The 23,326-nt window shown below is 48.9% G+C and overlaps 1 protein-coding gene across 4 annotated transcripts in view; it reads left to right on the plus strand.

Annotated features, from left to right (window-relative positions):
- Positions 1-23,326, plus strand: part of TRAPPC8 (trafficking protein particle complex subunit 8) — a 1,467,367-nt gene that overhangs the window by 537,884 nt on the left and 906,157 nt on the right. For all 4 annotated transcript variants that reach the window (XM_078687367.1, XM_078687364.1, XM_078687365.1 and 1 more), the window contains one exon: positions 78-334. In XM_078687367.1, the coding sequence (XP_078543493.1) occupies positions 78-334 (257 nt within the window). The remainder of the gene's footprint in view (positions 1-77; positions 335-23,326) is intronic.

Genomic DNA, 23,326 nt, shown 5'->3' on the forward strand with positions numbered 1-23,326 from the left:
GTAGCCAATGTATTCAATGGTACTCTAATTGCGAAGTATTGTTTTTTTAAAGGTTTGATTTTTTGTTTTCTTTGCAGATGGTTTTCCAAATAATTTTAAGAATCACCCACTTCAAATGGATCACCTTGTGGATTCCACTGAAAATTTTGATGTTTTAGAAGGTGTGAAACCTCCTGTCTTAATGAATGAGGTGAAAAAGTTAAATGCTTGTACCCCTCATGGGGGATGCTTAGCCCTCTCTGACCATGATCGAATTAGACAGTTCATCCAGGAGTTCACATTCAGAGGTCTTTTACCACATATAGAAAAAACTATACGGCAGCTCAATGACCAGGTATGTATGTGTTTTTATTATAAAATCAATAGCTTGCATCACTTGGTGGTGGGTGTCCATCTCATTCGTTCTGTTCTGAATACTTATGTGACGTTAATGGCCTTTGGCTAAACTTATTGAAGTTTTCTATCATCACCCTCAAAATTGTATTGTTGAGCTAAAGTATGATGCATGTGAATTAATGAGAAAATTAAAACTGGGAAACCACAGTAGAGGAAACCAAATCATGGAAAATCGATTTAAAGAAAATACAAAGAAGTTGAAAAGTAAAGAAACCAATAGAAAGGAAATATAACTTTATGTAAAAATACCAAATTACATAAAAATTGGGTGGAGTTTAGGCCTAGTGAGGAGTTTTTTGGTTCAGGGATATATAAGGTTTAGGGGTTAAGTGGATCGGAAATGGGTGGATTTTGAGCACAGAACTGGGGTTTTAAGGTTCAGGGATGGGATGGGTTTCTTTAGGTGCCATAAAATGGGTGGAGTTTGGGGTGCTGATGGATTTTTAGGGTTCACGGATGAGTGGAGTTTAAGGGTGTAGGTTATTGTAGGGTTCAGGGATAGGTGGAGTGTAGGGGTGTTGAAGGATTTTGGAGTTCAGTGATGGTAGAGGTTAGGGATCGTGAAGAGTGTTAAGAGTTCAGGTTTGGGTGGAGTTTAGGGTGGTTAAGGAGTTATAAGGACTCCGGGATGGGTAGACTTTAGAGGTGGTGAGTTTTTTGGGAGTCATGGGTGGGTGATGTTTAAGGGGAAGTGACTTTTTTTCGGGTTCTGGAATGGGTAGAGTTTGGGTGTGGTGGGGGTTTTAAGGGATACGGGATGTGTAGGGTGTATAGGTATAAAGGCCTTTTAGGGTTCAGATATGTGTGTAGTTTAGGGGTCGGAATGAGTGTATTGAGGGGTTTTTAGGTTGCGGGGATGGGTGGAGCTTAGGGGTATTAAGGGCTTTTAGGATTCAGGAATTGGTGCAGTTTAAGTGTGGTGAGGGATTTTTAGGGGGCAAGGATTGATGGTGTTTAGGGTTGTGAGGAGTTTGGGTTGGATGGCTTTTAGGAATGGTGAGGAGTCAGCGAATTAACAGCATCTGAAGTAAATGTTTCACAGTATAAAAGATATAAATCTGAAATTATGTCACCTAAAGTAAAGCATTGAAATAAATACCTCAGACAAAACTGTTTCTGACTGCAAGACCAGCACTGATCTTAGTTACACTTTTAAAAATAAGCATGCAAAAAGCAAATTTCGAACATAAAAACATTATAGGAATTGGTTTCTATGAACTGGTAAATGCCATTCATTGTGAAAATTTCCATTAAACAGTTTAGGTGAAATGTTTTCTCAGTAAAGGTATTTACTTGAAATAGTTTTTATATGAAATCACATGCAACCGTTAAAGTAGGCGTACAAAACATACAAACAATGCAAATTGTTATCAATAAAATTCATACTGAAAAGTACTATAATGTTCTATCGTTTTTAGGTTTCGCCTGCACAGCTCTCAAGTCCGCAGCTCTGGCTGCAGCACCACATCCTTTCCACTCTCGTATTACCTGTCAGGGAGCTCTTTTGATTTCCTGGACGATGATTGATGACAACAGCTCTTTACTCAATACATAGGCAAAACCGATGCATTACCAATGCTTGTTCTGATGGATGCTTTAACCGCAGATTCCTTACCTTTGAAATATTTGCACGTACCTGAAGATTTGTCAGCATAGCCCTGTGTGCCCACAGGTGGCATTTTGCGCCTCTGCATCAACCCATTCAACTCCAGAAGTGGTGGCTCAAGCTCCATAAACTCAATCCAAACTCCTGACAGCAGTTCCTTTCTTTCTGTGCCTTTGTACGTGGAAATAGAGCAAACTCCTAACTTTTTTCTTGTCAGTTGAAGAGTTGTTTTTGCAAAATTATTTTTTCAGTGTGCAAGGGAACAAGCCCCTTCCAAAAACTTCATGGTTTAAGCCTTGTAGGGATGTTCGCAAGCAAGATGCCTGTGACCCTCAAGTAGGTCTCTGGTGTTTTATTTTGGACCGCGACTCCAGGTTGTTCCAAAAGTGCGCCCTTAAGCATTTGAAGCCAAGCTGTATGTCGCCGAACAATGCAGGAACTCGGTAACTCCTGTCCTCGCTCGAGGTTGAGAGCGCACACCAGTTTGTGCTCTCTGGGCCAATTAACCGACAGGTCTTTGTCGCTGTCTAAGTCTTAGTGGATGGGAAAGGCCAAAAAGAATCATAAGAAGTCCAACTAGGCCTTGTCCCAGCCTCGTCACTCACCTTCTGAGAAGATGCGTGGATGTCCGCGTGCTCCTCTGCTAAGGAATCTATTTCATAGGTGATCCCTGAGGCACCCTGAATTTCCGAGGTAATTGATGATGCCACAACAGATTGAGACATTCAAGGAGGCCATGTGGTGAACATGTGGTGAACATGTGGCACCTTGCCGGCTCCCTCTGGTGAATCTTTGAGCCCCACAGATTTGCGGAGGCCTCCAGTCACATAACCGTTGGCTGGTCTGCCCTCTATGTAGTCTTTACCTCCTGAACATACTTCGGGTTCAACTCTTGACTCCTGATCCAGGTCTATGTTTGGCACCACTATCTACACTGATTTGTGACATGTTAACTCGGGCACTGGCTCTTCTAATGCTGGAAGAGGACCCTGAACCTATTGTCTTGTCGACTCGTAGTGGAACTAGTCTCGCCCGCGACCGATCTCACATCCATGACCTTTCCCAATGCAACTGGCCCCTGTTGAGTCTGACTTAGACAAAATAAATGTCCCTGCCTTAAGAGCCTTCCTCTGTAGTTCCCAAAAACGTTTTGGATGAAATTCTGATCAAACCCAGCCAGCCTTGGGAGATGGGGATGAAGTTCTTCCGAAATATTATGACAACAAGTTCTGTTTGAACTTACAGGAGGCATGTGGAGTGGACATTTCCCCTGACATGAGACTGGGTAGTCCCCCCCCCCCCCCCCCCCTTCCCCCCCACCCTGGTCCCTGAGTGGAAGAGACAGACTAGTTGCTGTGGTCAGCAGATGGGAATTTGAATTCCTGTACTTACAATTGCCGTCTGTGAAGGTCAGAACCAGTGTACTCACTGAGGTTCTGCAGCCTGAGCCCTTGCTGCATTCAGTGAACCTCTGACTGGTACCCTCATAGGCACCTGGCTAAGCCTTGTTCCTGCCCTCCTGTAAATAACAGCTAGCATTATGCTACAGACCTGCTCCTAACAACCCTGCTTTTTGGACATACCACCCTATTGCAAATAGCTTTGGGGTTCAGGCCTCCACTAGCACGATCAATCCAAACTCCTTTCTTTTGGTATTCGGTAAAATTAGCGTTCTTTTCCCCTACCCTTGCCCTCCGGTCAGCAAACGCCAGCTATTTTCTGGGCAGATACTCCACACATTATGGGACTCGGTCTCAGAGATCTTGGCAGTGGTCCTAGAATTGTGCACCAACTTGGGGCAGACCATTCAGAATAGCCAAGATAAGGCCAAATATGTCATACAGTCAAGCCTTGACCCGACCAACTGTTTTGGCAGGGCAGTCATGACTAGCATGTTACTCCAGTGCCACTCTTTAATGAGATCCATGGGCTTCGTGGATGAAGTCAGGTGTCTCTTAATGATATGCCTTTTTAACGGGTCTCCCCTCTTTGGCCAGAAGGCATACTCCGTCCTCTGAATGCTTTAAACAAAGTAATGACACAGTGCTCTTGCTTAGTCTGTCCATGCCCACAAGGCATCCTAAACAGTTTTGCCCCCTTTGAGACATTGCCTATGGTTTTGATTACAGACCATGCCAAGGCCCACCACCCCAACAGCAGGCACCCCAGTACTTTTGGGGTCAAGGTGGGGGATCCAATGAGCAGCATCCAGACTTACAGGGACAGCGAACCTCGGTCACCCGCCCCTGCGGCTGCAGCTTCCAAGACCCTTTAATTTGCCTTTAGTGAGCTCTTTAAACTGTGTTTACTAGGGACTGTGCACTTCTTTTTTTGGCCAGGAGAGGAAGTAAAGTTTTATTCAAGCAGTATTGTTAGAGTTCAAGTTAGTGAGGCCTTTACCTGCAGAAGTCCTAAGTGTGGATTGAACCTGTCTGTCTCCTAGGAGATTCTGAACAGGAGAAGCAGCTTCCAACTCCCTGGCCAGCAAACCTTGTCTGAGGTCGCTATGACCTTATATGGTCTGCTAGTGGTTGGTACATGTGTACACTGATTGGTGGTTGTATCTGGTGTTTCTATTGGATTAGGGTTAGTGTCCTCATTGGTCGGGTATTTGAGGGTTCTGTTTGGTTTCTGGATCTGTGATTCAATCAATGTAGGGTTGGGGCTAGGGATAGGATTTCTATTGGAAGTAGGGATTAGGGCTTGCTATGTTATTGGTTGTTGGGAATAGGGTGGGACTAGGGCTAGGGTTAGACCTTTAAGTGGAAGTAGCGATTAGGGCTTCTGGTGTGATTGGTTGCTGGACTAGTTGTGGGACTAAGAGTAGGGTTAGCCTTCTATTGGAAGTAGGGACTAGGGCTTCCTGTTCTATTGGTTGCTAGGACTTGGGTTGGGACTACTGGTAGGGCTAGGGCCTCTATTGGACAGGGTTTTTGGGTGCATGGACTAGGGCTAAGATTGACTGTAATGTCCTGGTTTCATATTTGTTCTAGATTTTAGGGCTAGTGTTGTGATTGGATAGTGTTAGGGCTAGGGTTCCTATTGGCTGAAGGGGTCACCTGATTACTAGGGCTATAAAAGGCAAGGGTTAGGGCGTCTCAGCCTGAGCGTCGAGGCTAAGGGCGGAGCGGACAAGGGCTGTTGCATGTTTGAGCCTGTTCGAAACTAGCCATTGCCAGAAATGGTACCCATTAACCCATTTAGCAATACCCAGCCCACACCATCCACGTCCACAAACTTATGGATCTATATATTTATCAATTTCTTCTAATTTAGTATTTCCAATGCACTACCCTATTCCTCAGCCTATACTTTGCTCAATATATCTTCTAGCCCCACCTCCTGACTCATCTCAAACATCTTTATACTACTCTTTCCAATGCACTACCCTATCTCTCATCCTATATATCTATCAATATATACTCTACATCCACTCTCATTTATCCCAAACCCCATACCCACTACTATGATCCCCAAAATAACCTTTTCTACACTCTCTCCTACTCTACCACTCCTTGCATCATCTGACACCTCTTTTACTATACCATCCTGTAAAACAAACCTTTCTAAACTCTTCCCCTGACTCCTCCCCTCCAAAACTAATTTTTACTCATCCAAAAGCCTCCTCCTACTGCAAAAAACCCCAACATCTTTCACTCTTTTATCCCTCCGCTATCCTTTTCAACCAAAATTAACAGACTAACATGTTCACTTCTTAAATTCCATATTCAACTGTACTAATTCACCACTAACCCTTTATGGGTTCCGTAGTGGTGTGCTACTCCCCAGAAAAGCGCTTCAACACCCATCAGGGGTAACAAGTGCTATATGAATGCAAACCTTTCTTCCCCTTTCATCCCTCCGCTATCCTTCTCACTCCAAATAACTGACTAATATCCACCACTGAAATTACTTCATATTTCACCGTATTAATTCACCACTAATCCTTTATGGGCTTCGGGAATAGCGTGCATCAACACCCCTTCAGGGGTAACCTATATAAATACAAACCTTTTTTTCTCTTCTAGCCTTCTGCTATCATTCCAAATCCAAATAACTGACTAACCTATCCACCACTTAAAATGTACTTGCATGTTTCACTATACTAATTCAATACTAATCCTCTGTGGGTCCTGGAGTAGCGTGCTACTTACCGAAAAAGCGATTTGACGCCTCGCCAGGGGTAGTAAGCGCTATATAAATGCAGTTACAATACAATACAATACATGACCATCTTGTGAGAGGCAGGATCAATAATTTTCTAAATGAGTGGCAGCCCATAAAATCTGACAGGTGGATTTTACAGATAGTGGCAGGGTATGCTCAGACGTGAGTCCCTTACTCACTTTGCCACTGGATTCAAGCAAGCCGGGCTGAAGACGACTGGAATGCCAGAAACCGGTCCTCGGAAGCTTGTTTCCGGTCCAGGGAAGGCATGGCTTGGCAGTTCGGGCTGGACTGTTCCCATGAGGCACAGGGTCAGACTGATTTGCATATAGCCCTGTTTGAACTGGGGTGGCAGAGTGGGCTAAAGAACGGTGATGGATCAAACCCAAATCTTTTGACTGGGTGTGAGTGTTTGATTGGTTCTGATGCTCCGTCCATCACCACCCCCTTTTGTACCGATAGGGTTTTATCCTGCCATTCCCTACCGACCTGCTGCTCCTTCCACCTCCATCAGAGTGGCTTTCGGAGGACCAGCTGTCTATTTTGCGGCAGGAAGTTGAAGGCGAGTTCGCAAGTCAATTGTGGACCACTTCCAGACATCGTTGAGGATTAACTATAGACGTGCTAAAGTCACACTTGACACTTACGCAGAGGCCCCCTTACATTGGAGCCATACTGTATACAATCCATTACTGGGTAATCCTTCTGGATCATAGAGTCCAGAATATTTTGGCTATGATCCTGATGTTTCAGCTTCGGTCCTGGGTCTCATTGAGGGTGGCAGTGAGGCTTCTTGTGCTATTGGTCTCTTGCAACGTGCTTGTTGACGATACAGGTGTTCTACCCTGGCTCTGCAACATTAAAGGACCCTGTCAGGTTCCATCCAGGAGTTGGGGGAGACAGCAAAGAATCTGCAGTAGTGGCTGCTTGACTGCCATTGGACCAGCAGTAGAACCCTCTATGTACACTACTAAGAACTAACGGTGGTCACAAATGCATGGCTGCACTGGATACTTGGATGTCATTTAAAATAAGTGGAGATCAGAGTTCTCTGGTCTCTGGCGGAGACCCTTTTCCACATCAACCTGTTGTGGGTCATTTACTTGACTTTGAAAACCTTCCTGACCCGCATCAGGGAGGGACAGATACAGATTCTCACACACGGCACCACTTCTATGTGGTATTGCAACAAACAGGGAAGTAGTGTGAGGTCTTGGGTCCTTTGTCAGGAGGTCTATTCCTTGATCGTGCACCTCCTGGTGTGATCTTTAAATGCAAGGACAGGCGAACTCAGCTGACAACGCCTTGTGGATCATGAATGGCAGTTGCACCAAGAGTCGGTGGGATGCCATCTTCTTGCATGGGGAGAAACCTAGCTCAATCTCTTTGCCACCACGGAGAACACACTATGTCAACTGTGTGCCAGAGTTCCCTGAAAGCACTCTCTCTGAGACTCATTCTGCCTGGAGTAGAGCACAGGACTCCTCATACTTTCCTTGCGATACCTTTTCTACCCTGAGTTACACATATCATAAACAACTAGGTCCAAGTCATCCAAGAGGTTCCAGTTTAGGCCTGTAAAGTGTGGTACCCGGGACATCTTCAGCATGACCATCTGTGCTCCAATCTGGCTGCTGTTTAAGCAGAATTTTCTGTCACATCAGCAGGGCAGGGTCTTGCACCTAGGCCTGCACAGTTTAAACCTGCATTTGTGGAGGTTGAACTACAGCAGTGGACTGCTTTCCATCTTCCTCTCAAAATAGTGGATGTCATCCCTGCAGCCAGGCATCCTGCTGCAAAGTCTATTTATGCTGGAAGCTGGGACAAGTATGTGGCTTGATGTGGTACCTGTAATATGGATCCATTGAAGGCCAAGCTATTGGATGTCTTGCTATTTGTTTCATCTTTTGCCCAGCAAGGACTTGCAGTGGGGATGGTTAAAAGTTATTGGCTGCCCTTTCAGCTATTTTGTGTTTACCAGACCAACTGTCCTTATTCAAATCATCTGTTATGGGTTGTGATGAGACTTCTCAAAGGTTTAATTTCCATCTCCCCTTTTAAACCCTTTGTAATGCCATAATGGAACCTTAATTTGGGGCCCACTTTACTTATGTGAACCCTTTTTGAGCCACTGCACAGCTCTCCTCTACTTCTCATGACTAAGAAGATAGTCAGTCTCATCATGAAAGTAATTTGTGTGGTGAATATGTTTATCAGTTTTTTGGATTGAGAAGAATAGTGGAGGGCTAGAGAAGGGAAAAAGGTTTGCATTTATTTAGCGCATGCTACCCCCTGGTGAGGTGTTGAAGTGCTTTTTCGTCAAGTGGCACGATACTCCGGAACCCATAAAGGACTATTGTTGAATTAGTATAGTGAAATATGAAAATAATTTGAGTGGTGGACATGTTAGTCTGTTATTTGGATTGAAAAGGATAGTGGTGGGATGGAAGGCAAGGATTTAGATTTGTTTGTTTGTTTCGGAGCTCATAGCAGTAGGAGGCGGCTTGGGATGAGTAAAAGGTAGGTGGGGTGAATAAAAGGGAGATGGAGGGGGAAGAGTCCGAGGGAGAGTTTAGAAAGGCTTGTTTTGGGGATTGGAATAATAAAAAGAATAAGGTCGTATGGTCATGCATGACTTTTTGGTCCTGAGCAGGGAGGGGTGGAGAAGGGAAGAGTCTTGAAAGGGTTATTTTGGGGATCATAGTAGTCGTATGGGGTTTGGGATGAAAGAGAGAGTGGAGGTAATGGATATATTGAAAGACGTTTAGGGTACCTTCTTCCTCTCTCTATCCCTCCACTATCCTTCTCAATCCAAATAACTGACTAACGTATTCACCACTCAAATTACTTTCATATTTTCACTATAATAATTCACCACTACTCCTTTATGGGTTCCGGAGTAGCGTGCTATTTACTGAAAAAGCGCTTCGACGCCACGTCGGGGGTAGTAAGTGCTATATAAATGCAATTATCATACAATACAATGATAACCTGAGCTCCTCACTAGTAAGCGGTAAGCTTGGTCAGTTGAGCCACTTTAAACCATCTTCTTTCCAGACAAACTGGTGCTGAAGACTAAAGCACCATTTCTAACCAAGATTATGAATCCCTTCCACGTTGGATAGCTCATCACATTAACAACATTTTAGCTCTACTTTGCCCCCAGAAAGAGGACAACAAACTCCATTATTTGGACTCCAGAAGAACGCAGATTTTTAAAATGTAGATTACGGCCAGAGCCAAGTCTGCGTCCACTGTACTGGCATGCAAAGTGCATGTTATGGATATTTCTCATGCTGCAATGTTGGCATCAGTCACAGATTGGCAAAGCATGCTTGCCCCAGCAGCATGGTCCAACGGCAAGGGCATTTTGGTCATATGGTCAAGCATGACTTTTTGGTCCTAGAGTTTCCGGGAGCCAGAGCGTCCCCGCCAAATTAAACACATTTTATATGGCTATGCAACGACTAGTCTCCCGCTGCCTGGTTCGCCCCCAGTGCCATTCGGGCCCCTTGGATCCATTGATGGATCCAGAGCGGCACAGGTTGAGCCACCTCGACCTTGCGCTGTGCCTGCTCCAGTGCGGACGCTCCAGCCGAAGTCTCATGGTGGTGTCATCCCCGACCAGCACAGAGCCAGACTGGTGCCATCCGAGTCTGGCTCAGGTGCTGACAGGGGGCAGACTCCCCGTGATAGTGCCAGTGCCTTATTCGTATGATAGGCCTGGAGTGGAGGGAAGAAAGGGAGGGGTTCTGCAGATCCTAATGGGTACTAGTTAGAAGATACAGAGGACAACTTGTACGAGGATCTGGCCGATGCCCGTGGACGGGACACTTACCCAGACACTGGCCTGGTCCCTCCCCCTACTACGGCTACGGAGGAGTGTGTCTCTTTTGCCCTCGTGCCTGCGGCCTTGGACCTTACGCTACCCTCTGTGGCAATTACAATTAATGTCTTGACAGAGGTGCTCCATCTGGGAGTTGCCTCCACAGAACCATTACGCCCATTTAATGGAGCCCTTACCTGGTCCAAGCCCTGCACAGGGGCTCCTGTACATAGGGCAATTGCTCCCGCCATTGCCCTCCTCTCCAGGGGACTCCAATTTCCTCACACAGCACCCCACTCTGGAGAGTTTGGTGGTCCAGGTCTCAGGCTCCAGGGTTAATGCCGGTGCATTCCCTTCCACTCCACTGGACAGGGAGTCCCAAAGGCTGGATACCTCCGGGAAGTGGATGTTCTCTTCCGCTGGCCTGGCACTATGGTCTGTGAACATCGTGTGCCTCTGGGGGAGATACTCTCATTCCATCTAGGACTCTGTTGTGCAAGTGCTGCCAATGGTGTCGGAGGAGCCCCAAGCTGTACACTCTCAAGCGACTGACACGGAGAGGGACACAGTCAAGATCATGTTACGATGTGGGGTGCATACGACCAACTCGCTGGGAGAGCAGTTCATAGTCTGTGTCGGGAAAACGTTTGGACCATCCCAGGTACAATGAAAGTAACACACAACACAAGGCAGTTGCTCAGGAGCAAAATAAAATGTATTTGTAGGTACCCAAGCTTGCTGGGCAGCAGGGAAGAAGTCTGTGCACACAATGGTGCTCTTAGTCTGCTTCTTCCCAGAGTGACTGGTCTTTGGGCCATATATGCAATACAGTAATGCAACCTCAGCAGAACCAGAAAGGGACACAGTGTCAAATATGGGCAATAGAGAAATGCAAGATAGCACTGTGGAAAATATACCTATCTGTAGTGTAGGCATAAATGAAGAGAAAACAGATGGACTGTTTGTAGGCTAATGGAAGCTATAACCTTGCTTATAGATTGTCCTTATGAGCTAAACTTAATGTGTGAGACAGGAGCTAAACTTAATGTGACTCTGAGAGGTTGTATGCACAGCTGTCCGATAGGTTAGCATGGGAGCCTTGGTTCAGGACTGGAATAGTTTTGTGAAGGAGGGGCTGGTGTGCCAAGAAGCACCTGATCTGCATGCTCTGAGCAGGTTGTTACAGGGAGAAGTGAGATAGTGTGGGTGAGATCTGGAGCCAAATATGATATGTATGTGGTGCATACATATGGATATATATGTTTTTACCAAACAGTCGGTGGCCCATAGGCGCCACACCTGGCTGAGAACCACTAACTTTTCAGAGGATGTCATTCCTCGCTCATGGGCATGCCCTTTCATGACTCTTGATTGTTTGGAAAGAAGGCGGGCTCTGCGCTTGAGCACTTTAAGGATAACAGAGCTATTGCCAGGTTTTTGGTCTTTTCCATGGCCTCTCATCAACCCCAGTCCATCTTACACTTCTTTTGAGTCCATGAAAGGGGTCTGCACGCACCCAGCCAACCTGACCAGCAAACCGGACAATCATTTCATAGTTACCACAGACCATTATTAATTTTGATAAGAATGTTACCGGTACACCATTCCATATCCAGTACAATTCTCTATTTTTCAGACATATTGTGATTTAAAAACAAGTGCAATGCCCCCCTTCTTGTTGAGACGATCCACCCTAAGAATTTGGTAGTGGGTGGAAAAGAGCGGCTACAATATCTGGTTCTGAGGCCTCATTTAGCCATGTTTCCACCAGAAACACAGCGCTGGACCATAATCTGGTAGAAAACTAAGGAGTTATGATTGGTGTTTCCCTAAAGTGCAACAGTTGAAATAAAAAACTTGAGGTGGGAGAACTTGGTTATTGGCACAATGTCCCTTTTGATAGTGAAGGCTGCCTTATCTTGTGGGGTTCGAGTGTGGTGCAAGTGTTGTGAGGCACAAAATCACAATGTGGCAATTTTGAAAAGGCACTATCTGTATTCCCGGAAGAGTTTGACAATCTCTCAGGTGTTAAAAGCCTTCCTGCCATCTGTGATCTCCACAGATCCTAATGATTTTCCACAAAAATGGCTACAGCCATCAGCTTGACTATCTACACCTTCTGTTGGAGACTTCTAACTGCATATTACTCACCTTGGAATAATCCTCCGACACCAGACTGGATCTGGAAACTTTTTATAGCAATGCCCCTGCTCATCATTAGCCTACTCCGTTCTGGCTTTCTCTTGCACAGAAGTGATGGAGTAGAGCATCAAATAAGCACCACTCCTGCTTACGCCAGGTCTTTTCTTTCTGCACCTTCCGATGGGGATCCCAAACTTTGCTCCCTAATTCCTTGGCCAACTGATGAAATACACTCTGCTAGGGAACAGTGTTTCCTATAGGTTTCAAACTTTGTTGTGACTGTAGAAAATAAATGTGGGTCACAGACCTGCATTAGATGTGTCTGGTGATTGAGTTCTGGACACGACTAGAAGTCATGCGAAAAGTGTGCCATCTTTCACCTGAAAATGATCCAGGACCGACAAGTGTAGATACAAGTTACTAAAGTCAAGAGCTTTGCGTACTTCCCGCTTCTTGTTTTGGTGTGGACTCGTACTCACTTCAGTGTCATTCCCGCAAAAAGTCAACCGCATGGTCAAAGTACTATGGCAAGTGAAAACATTTTTTAAAAAAGTGAAGCAGGACTCGACTCCCACACTACCACTCTGTGTCCAGTGCGAGGGTGCTAGAGTGTTAAGATGTCAGTCTGACCCCCCGGAGTCCCAGGTCTCATATAGCTCAGTATATACATCTACTCCAGGACCTGTGGTGTGCTATTTCTCGTCATCTGCGCTACTGACACCACAGGCTCCATGAGAGGATCCAGTGCTGATTACAATATGGGACTTTGAACTGATTTCAGCCCATTCTCGACCAATGTCACTGTACAAATCAACCCCTTCCCCACCCAAAGATGACAATGACAATTTCTACATGGGCTAATGAGGCCAATGGACTTGATACCTCTCCTCATACAGGGTTGAACTCATCACTTAGATTTCCAACAGAAGAGAGTGCAGACTTTATTGCAGAAATTTTGCAGGCTGGACCAGCCACGTCTGAACGTCTCTGATACCTTCATGGGCACTTGGTCCAAGCCCTGGTCTTCCCAGCCACTAAATAGGCAGGTAGCTAGATAGAAACCAGTGCCTGGCGACTCTTGTTTTCTTACTAAACACCCTGCCCCATAGAGACTGGCTTCATCCAGCAAGATGAACCCAACCCATTCCCTGCGAAACCTCTGGAGAGCAATTTCAAGAGGATTTAGGAGTTTGTAAACAGATGTTCGTCTCAGCTACCCTGGCATTGAAATCAGTCAGTGCAGTCTGTTTCTTAAGTCGCTACATGCATGATATCAGGAAATTGCCAGCAGGATAGTGCAGGTGGTTCCAGAAGACCTTTGGACCTCTCTGGCTCACACAATTCATGACGGACAACACGTGGCCAAATATGTTATTCATTCTGGCCTTGATACTACTGATTGCCCGGAAGAGCAGTTGGCACCATCGTTGTGCTTCGCTGCCATGTGTGGATGTGTTACATAGGCTTTGTTGGAGGTGTACAACCCTCTCTCATGGACATGGCTTTGATGGCTCACATCTTCTTGGTGAAAAAGCAAATTGTGCCCTAGATATTTTTAAGAAACGTAGAACCACGGATACTCCCTAGGTCCCTTGACCCATGCCAAGTAGAGGCTTCTCATGGGGGTTGGCGTATAGACAATGACAGCCTCTCCAACCGCTGCAGCAGTCAGTCCAGCCCTGTTGATACTTGGGATATGGGTCTGGCAGGCAGAGGCCAGCCATCACACCAATCCTCCCACTTATCTTCCCCTGAAGCAACCACTAAACAGCTTTAGTTTGCCCTTCGCAGCGCACACCCATCCTGTCGGGGGCATGGGTGGCAAGATTTAGTTCTTCCTGCCATGATCTCAGCCCATCACATCTGACAGATAGATCATACAAATAGTTCTGCATGGCTATAGTCTACCCTTCCTTTATACTCTGCCAAATATTCCCCCCACATTCGACTGATTTTCAGGGGAACATATCTCAATTTTGTTACAGAAAGTGCAACTGTTGATCTCTAATGGTGCTATAGAGAGATTTCCAAACTCAAAAAGAGAGGGTTTTTACTCTCTATTTCCTTGTGCTGAAAAAGTACTGAGGCCTCTGACCTCTAGTGGACCTTCATACCCTGAATACTTTCCTGCGCAAGGGCGTATTCATATTGCTCACACTAGCCCAGATCTTGACTGCTCTGGACACGAAAAACTTACCTGCTCGCCATCTTTGCCGCCACCGCCATTGGAGTCACTAGGTTTTTTTGTGTGTTCCTGATGACCGGAGTAGTCAAGGGACTACCGCTCTCAGTGCCACAAGAGGCACACGCTGCAATGTCACCATCCTGCGCCCGGAGGCGCACATAAGCGGCACGGGACTCCCGCATCGCGGGTTCTGAAACGAAAAACTTAACTGCTCGCCATCTTTACCGCCATTGGAGTCACTGGGTTTGTTTGTGTGTTCTGATGACCGGAGGAGTCCAGGGACTACCGCTCCCAGGGCCACAAGCGGAGCACGCTGCAATGTCACCGTCCTGCGGCCGGAGGCGCAGATAAGTGGCACAGGACTCCCGCAGCGCGGGATGCTCGCAGGCGAAGCCCGGGCCAAGGGCGGGCCCGTCTGTGCCCATCAGCGACGGGAGGAGGTAGGGCAGGGCCCCCCTCGAACAATTGGTTGCGCGGACTGGGCTGAGGATCTTTCTTGCCAGGTACCATAGTGTTGTTATACCCTTGACACAGATTAATGCTGTCGCTGTGTGTGATGAGGCGGTATTGATCCTTCTTATCTGAAAGAAACACGTTAGTGTTAGATTCCTTACCTTAGAATATCCCCAGGCGTCAGACTGGATCCGGAAAGTTTTTCGTCAGCAGTACTCTTGCGCGTCGGTAGGTGTCGTGATCTCTGGGATGACGTTGTCTGAGTACTTAAAAGCCGCCCTCGTGCGCTGACGTCAGTTCTTCTTTTTCCGTGCCAGCAAGCGCAGATCCGGGAAGAGCTAGTACCCTAGTCACATTTGACTAACTTTTTGGCCTATATTGGCTATCTTTTTCGAGTATACTGCTGGTGCCGGTAGGGATGCCTGGATTCAAACCGTGCGACGCCCGTCATCGCCTGATGTCGGTGACCGACCCCCACCGCCGGCGTCTTTACTGCCTAGGGGCCGACCACGACGACAAGTCGTGCCCCGACTGCCGGGCCTTGACGTCGAAGACTACGCTGGAGCGGTCCCGCAAGCTAACCGAGCTCCGGCAGTCGGCTCAGTGCCACTCAAGGTACCTGTCAAGGAGGAAGTCAAGGTGCAGGTCGCGGATCCGGAGCCCGCACCGTTCGTCGGGCTCAAAGTCCTCGCATTCAGGTAAATCGAGGCACTCTAAAAAGAAGTCGAAGAAGTAACATCGCTCTTCTGACTCCCCTCGCCGGTCGTGCGACTCGGCTGAGGGTTCGGGTGGCACAACCTGCGCAGCTCCTGCGGAGCCGCAGCCCTCGTGTCCGGTCCCATACCCTTCGGTCCCTGGTCTGCATGCGACGCCGGAGGAGATACTTTATTTCCTCGTGGACATGATGACTCACTTCCCTCCGTCGCGGCCTGTCGACGCGCCCTCAGGCCCCGCAGACGCGACGAGAGGCCTTAGCGAGTCGGCGGCTTCGGCCACGGCACAGTCGTCAACTTCGGTCCCGACGTCGCAGGGCCCCGGGGATCCAAGCCTGGATCCCAGTCGACGCCAGTTGACCTAACGACTCCTCTGCTGGCGCCGACCCCGATGGTGTCACTCCTGGTGCCGTCCTCTGACGACTCCGTCCCCAGTGTCAGGTCCGGCGTCGGAACGGCGCCACTCGGCGCCGTCTCTGGCGTTGATGGGTGAGCAATTAATCTATGACCCGGCTCCGTCATTCCTGCCTGTTTATCAAAACACGAATGAAGGGGAGGAGTGGGAGGGGTCTGAGGACCCTCTGGCACAGCAGTGCCAGTTAAGTCAGGACTGGGCAGACGAGCTAGGGGGTGCCAGTGGCCTTGACACTTCGCCTGACACTGGCTTCATTTTTCCTCCCTCCGTTGCTACGGAGGAGGGTGCTACCTTTGGTGTGGTGTTGCACAGGGCAGTCAAGGCCTTGTCTCTTGAGCTCCCTGCTGCGGCGCGGAGGACTAATCTCCTCACCGAGGTGCTTCAGTCGCCAGTAAGCTCTTCGGAGCCTCTTCTGCCGTTCAGTGAGGCCCTCACGGACGTTCTGATGGGCACCTGGTCCGAGCCCTCCACAGTGCCCCCTGTGGATCGGAACGTGGCCCGACGCCACCGCCCGGCTTCGGGCGACCTCTGCTTTCTGTCGGTACACCCCACCCCCGCGAGCCTGGTGATCCAGGCCTCTACGTCCCAGACCGCATTCCCGACTGCCCCCCCTGAACGGGAATCCAAAAGATTAGACCAGTTTGGGAAGAAACTGTTCTCCTCACTTCGTCTGGGGTTGCGGTCTATCAACACTCTTGCCTATTGGGCCGTTACACCCACTTATTGTGGGATACGGTTGCGGACGTGCTGCCCCAGTGTCCGGAGGAGGCCCAGGCACGGCTCACCCAAGCTCTTGCTGAGGGGCGAGATGCAGCATGTTATTCCATCTGATGTGGACTTGATACCACGGACTCGCTGAGCAGAGCGATTAACACGACGGTAGCGATCCGTTGCCACGCCTGGCTGAGGTCCGCCAATTTTTCGGGAGATGTCCAGTCCACGCCCATAGACATGCCCTTCGATGGCCGTCGCCTTTTTGGCGACAAAGCAGAGAGTGCACTTTAGCGTTTCGAGGACTCCAGGGCTACGGCCAAGTCCTTGGGCCTGTCGGGCCAGCGCCAGCAAACTTCTGCTTTTCGTCCCTGTCACGAAGCGGAGCTTCCTGACTTAGACGAACTCCCTGACTCGGACGGACGGGGTGTCCTTGCTAATGCCTCTTCCTTTCCACCCCGTCCGCAGGATCCTTTTGACGTTTCCTGGATCTCTCCGGCTCTGCCTCAGGGGAGTGTACCTCTGTATCCAGACCCTGTGACGCTAGGGGCATGTCCACCTGCACTCGCCCAATCAGGTCAGACGACGTCACCCGATACTGACCAACCGGAGGAGGCGGGGGCGTTTAAGGAAGCTCCGTTCTGGATTGCCGGCGCGAAACCTTCGGAACGCCAGCTGGAACCCGAGGAGGACGCCACGGAGGAAGCCACGGAGGAAGACGGAGCCGCTGTCGTGGAACCGCTGCTGGGACCCCTGAAACCGAGTGACGACAAGCCAGGAGGCCAACGATACTACGAGCCGCCCCGCCACACTTCCAGGGGAGAAGTGTGGCTCCACAAGGTACGGGGGCGTTTTCAAGGGTTGTTCAAATCACGGGGTGGGACGGGGTAGTCTGAGGGTGGTCACTACCGTCGTATCTTGTCGGCCGCCTACACTCCCTGACTGATAGGTTTGGTGTTAGTAACCTGGTGATCCCTCACTACCCTACCCTCCTCCCACATTTGTATATGTCGAGCCCAGCCCCTAACGTGGCTGTTTTTCTTTCCTTTTCTTTCCGAGTGAACTCCAGCCCTGTGGTCAACGCCCGCTTCCTCAAGACCGGAACCGAAGAGCCGGACCCTTCCCCAAAGGAGAGGACCCTCGTGCATTATTTGTTTCCCAAGAGACTGTCCTTATTATCCCTGAACTTGTCTCGGTGTTGTTAAACCGAATAAAAAGAGTTACAGACCTGCTTCAACTCGTGACGATTCTCATTCCACCGACCCCGTTCCCCACAGTCCCTTTCATGGCCAAGGTAGGGTCGCCCCCACATGTTCATCCAGCCACAGGCTGCAGAACCAACCTCAACGCGGTTGCGGACGTGGTAACCGCCGTAGCGGTGCAGGGGGACAGAGGTCCGGTCAGTACACATCCACTCCCGCAGCATCTGCCTCAAAGCCTTCCTGGTACAAGCTTTCAGGCCCATTTAACGCCAGTGGAGAGCAGGGTCTGCCAATACCTCCTCCACTGGCGTACCATCACTTTGGACAGGTGGGTGCTGCAAATCGTCCGAAGGGGCTACTCCCTCCCCTTCAAGGCGACCCCTCCAGCCATGCCACCGCATGTCAAGGGATCACTTGCAACTTCTGCAGGAGGAAGTTACGGCCCTCCCAGCCAAGGGGGCCATCAAGCGCGTTCCTGGGCCAGACGTAGGATGTGCTTGCTACTCCCACTACTTTCTGGTACCCAGGAAGGGCAAAGGAGGCCTACGCCCTATCTTGGACCTGCTGAGCGTCAACGGCTTCCTCCGGAAGGAGAAGTTCAAGATGCTGACTTTAGCTCAGGTCCTAGCTGCCCTAGACCCTGGAGACTGGATGGTTTCATTGGACTTGCAGGACGCATATTTCCACATCGCCGTCCTGCCGGCCCATCGGCGGTTCACAGTAGGCCACGAGCACTTTTAGTTTACCATGCTCCCCTTCGGCCTCACCAGTGCCCCTCGGGTGTTTACAAACGTGATGGTGGTGGTCGCAGCTCATCTGCGCAGATCAGGGGTTCCAGTCTTCCCCTATCTCGACGACTGGTTGTTGAAGGCGGGCTCGCCCCAGACAGTCGTCTCCCACCTCAAGACTACGGCCGACCTCCTGCATTTGCTGGTGTTCTCTATCAACGTGCCAAAGTCGCACCTGATTCCCTCTCAGAAGCTCCTCTTCATTGGAGCAGTTCTGGACTCGTCGCAGTTTCGGGTTTATCGTCCCGAGCAGCAGGTTCGGGATATTCAGGCTCTGATACCGATCTTTCAGCCTTTATCCAGAGTTTCGGTTTGGTTGACGCTGCGGCTCCTGGTGATGATGGCCTCCTGCATCCTACTGGTGCATCATGTCGGGTGGCGGATGCGCGCTCTGCAGTGGGACCTGAAGTTTCAGTGGGCACAGTATTGTCCTGATCTCGAAGGGCACTGCGAGACAGTTGCAGTGGTGGCTTACGGACCACGAATGGGTCAGCGGTAGATCATCTCCCTTCCCCAACTGGAGCACATAGTGGTGACGGATGCATCGCTTCTGGGATGGGGGGGCACATGGGAGAGGTGGAGATCAGAGGACTATGGTCTCCGGCGGAATCCCGGCTTCATATCAACCTTCTGGAGTTGCGGGTGATCCGACTTGCACTGAAGGCATTCCTTCCCTCTGTCTGGGGAAGTGTTGTACAGGTGTTCACGGACAACACCACTGCCATGTGGTACTGCAACAAACAGGGCGGGGTGGGGTCGTGGACCCTTTGTCAGGAGGCTCTGCGCCTCTGGACATGGCTGGAACACCAGGGCGTCACCCTGATGGTTCAACATCTGGCAGGTTCTCTGAACGCCAGGGCGGACAAACTTAGCCGCTGGTGTATGATGGATCACAAATAGCGTCTGAACTCTGACATGGCGCAAGCTCTCTTCCAGCAGTGGGGAGAGCCTTGGTTAGATCTATTTGCCACCGAAGAGAACGCACAATGTCATCAGTTCTGCGCGTTGGAATTTTCAAGGTGGCACTCGCTCGGAGACGCTTTTCGTCGCGAGTGGAGCTGCGTTCTGTTGTACGCCTTTCCGCCTTTACCACTTCTGCCCAGAGTGCTGAAGAAGGTCCAGCGCGACCGGGCCCAAGTCATCCTTGTGGCTCCGGATTGGGCACGAAGATACTGGTATCTCGAGCTACTCAGCATGTCAGTTGATCCCCCAATTCGTCTGCCTCTTCAGGACGGCAACAGGGGACGGTCCTCCACCCGAAACTGTCCAGTCTCCACTTACATGCGTGGACATTGAGCGGCAACAGTTGAGGCCATTTGACTTGCCTCCTGAAGTCTGTGCTGTGATTCTGGCAGACATGCGTCCTTCCACAAAAACGGTATACACCTGCAGGTGGAACAAATTTGTGGCATGGTGCACAGCAAAGGCTGTGGATCCCCTTTCTGCCCCCCTTTCAGAGGTTCTCCTCTTCCTTCATTCTCTTGCCCAGCAGGGCTCTGCTCTGGGCACTATCAAAGACTATCTCTCAGCCATTTCAGCCTTCTTAAGGCTTCCTGATCAGCCTTCTCTTTTCAAGTCCCCGGTTGTAAATAGCTTCTTGAAGGGCATCACACACGTTTCCTCCTGTTCTCTTCGTGATGCCTCGTTGGGACTTGAACCTTGTACTGACTTATCTGATGTGCTCTCCCTTTGAGCCACTTCATAACTGTCCTCTTCGCCTTCTGACTCTTAAAACTGCATTCCTGGTTGCCATCACCTCGGCCAGGAGAGTGAGTGAGCTCCAGGCTCTGTCTTCTAAGCCTCCTTTCCTCTCTGTCCATCCGGACAAAGTTGTTCTGAGGATTCGTCCTTCTTTCCTGCCCAAGGTGATTACAGCCTTTCACATCGGGTAGTCCATCACCTTGCTCATCTGCTTTCTGCCTCCGCATCCCTCGAAAGAGGAAGAGAGGCTCCACCGTCTGGACCCAAAACATGCGCTCTCCTTTTATCTAAACCGCACACGCCAGTTCCGGGTGGACGACCAGCTCTTTGTTGGGTACGTGGGCGCTAAGAAGGGACGGGCGATGCACAAGCGGACAATCTCTCGGTAGGTTGTTTTGTGCATCAAGGTCTGGTATTCCTTGGTGAAAAAGGAGCCTCCTGTGGGGCTGCGCGCCCATTCCACTCTGGCCACGGCGGCTACTACTGCCCTGGGTCGGGGAGTCCCCTTGCAGGACATCTGTCAGGCAGCTACGTGGGCCTCGCTGCACATGTTTGCTAAGCACTACTGCCTGGACAGGCAAGTCCGGAGAGATGGCTTTTTCGGCCGTTCCGTTCTCCAGGACTTTCTGGTGTTATCTTGGTTCGCAGACCGGGGTTGGTATTGCTGGGGTATCTATTCTAAAGTAAGGAATCTAACACTAACCTGTTTCTTTCAGATGCACAAGTTACTTACCTTCAGTAACGATATATCTGTAAGAAACAGTAGTTAGTGATAGATTCCTTACCGCCCCACCCATCCTCCCCGTTCTGTGAACCGTTATCTAGAGTTAAGGTATCTCCCTATAAGGGCCATAGTTGCATGGCACCAGTGTTGGTTTCTTGCATGGCTCTGCGTTCCTGGCACGGAAAGCTATGTACAGAACTGACATCAGCGCTCGAGGGCGGCGTCTAAGTACTCCAACAACGTCATCCCGGCGATCACGATGCCGACGACGGACGCGGAGCTGCAGATGACCCCTACCGACGCACAAGGGTACTGCTGCCAAAAAACTGTCCGGATCCAGTCTGACGGCTGGGGATACTCTAAGGTAAGGAATCTAACACTGACTAGTGTTTCTTACAGATATATCGTTACCGAAGGTAAGTAACTTGTGCTTTACAATGAGCAAAAGCAAGGGGTCTGTGGGGGTTACAGGGACACTGGATGCATTTATTATAAGGGCAGAATCACTGCTCAACTATGAAATTGAACTTACGGAGAGAAGGTTATCTTTAGATCCCTCCTCCCTGCAGAGGCGCTCCTCATTAGGTATTGCTGTTCCAACCACCCCTCAAGCCTGCTTGACAGCTACTCCGCAGGGGACGCTACAGGCCTCTCATAGCCACGAATCGAAGATCCTCCCCTACAGACATTTTTAATGAGCCTTGTATAGCCTTAAGGACTCGGACCGCTACACTTCGGAGTAATCATACGGAAAGAGACTTAACAGTGAAGGGTAAACGGGGCAAAGGCAAGGACATACATAAGCCTAAAGCACAAAAGGACCACCGGCAAACTTACCCTGCATTGACCCAAATAAACTCCATAAGTACTCAGCCTGACGATCCCTCGCCCTCAATATCGGGTACCTTCTCAAAGAATGTGACTACTGAGGCTGGCAAGTTTCCTCTGGATAATGTTCTAACCCAGCTTACAGATCAGATTCACATTAAATTTGCCCTAATGAACGAACGCCTAGAACACATAGACATGGTCTTGAATTACTTGAATTTGAATGATCAAAGTGTGCCTCAAAGTGTGTCTTGTCATACTGCTACTGCTAAAGGGGAGAGTTTGGGTTCTGATAATTTATTTTCATCAGTTAAAGCTCCCATTGAGAAAATACTGGTCAGGGTGTCTGCTATTGAGGATGTACTGAGTAAATCTCAAGGGGTATGTTCTGTTAACAATCCAAACAACTTTGTAATACCCACTCCTATACCGGATAATGATGAGACAACTTACGCCCCTCATGAAGACATTCCTCAAACCTCAGCCAGGGCATCTGAAAGCCATGAGAGTAATATAAACATGAAATATACCGAAGTCTCAATAAACAATAACTCTAGTCGCTCCCAACCACTGCCTAGGCCTTATGGAGCCCCCATGAATAGGGAGAATATGGAAGGAGTGAGACTGCATCTGCCACCAGAAGCTACACCGTGCATAATCGTATTGGCAAATGTACAGTCTCAGAGCTTGCTCATATCTTGAGAGAATCCTCTGCGATGCCACCTTGTAGATCCGATGCCGAGTATGCTTGCTCTGAGACGAGTTTCTGACTCGAACAAATAGGAACCAGAGAAATCCTTTACCGCACCAGAAACCCAATGTGGTTTGGAATCATCACCACATAGAAAAATCAGCTCTTACACAGGAAATAGCCTTGAGAAAGTCGCGGGACGGCCTCCTGAGTGCGACGAAACACGTGTTGGCTGTAGAGATTTATCTTGGAAGACTTGAACACATTAAAGTGACCAACAAAGAAGAAGGAAGAATAATTTCTTGCGTATTATTTATGTTTGAACTTGTGGAAACACGATACATACCTATGTTACTTTGAAAATTGATACGTGTGCTAAGGAGTGTCATATGTTCTAGAAGGCTCAGGCCTGTCTTGGGGAGTCGGGTGGTTCTCCTCACCTTTTAGCACCGTTAAATATTGTGTTCTTCCAAAATATTTTGTGCAACTATTCTATGAGTCGCCTTATTACCTAAATGTAATACCACTGTCCGGATTTATCTGTGGTGATCAGGGTGTCCATAGGTGTAGTTCAGAAAAAATTATTCCCGGCAACTTGGCTTATAACACTATTGACCCATGTATTCCAACCGGAATTAATATTGTTGATACTGATGATGACAATATGACACTGATAACATCACCACGGTATAGTATTAGTATCCGAAGTTGGAATGTGGCGGTGCTATGCAGTAAATGCAGTAATCCGGAATGGTTCGAGTTTGACAGCCTTTGAGAT

The sequence above is a fragment of the Lissotriton helveticus genome, chromosome 4_1 (genome assembly GCF_964261635.1).
Source record: "Lissotriton helveticus chromosome 4_1, aLisHel1.1, whole genome shotgun sequence".
NCBI classification, from domain to species: Eukaryota; Metazoa; Chordata; class Amphibia; order Caudata; family Salamandridae; genus Lissotriton; species Lissotriton helveticus.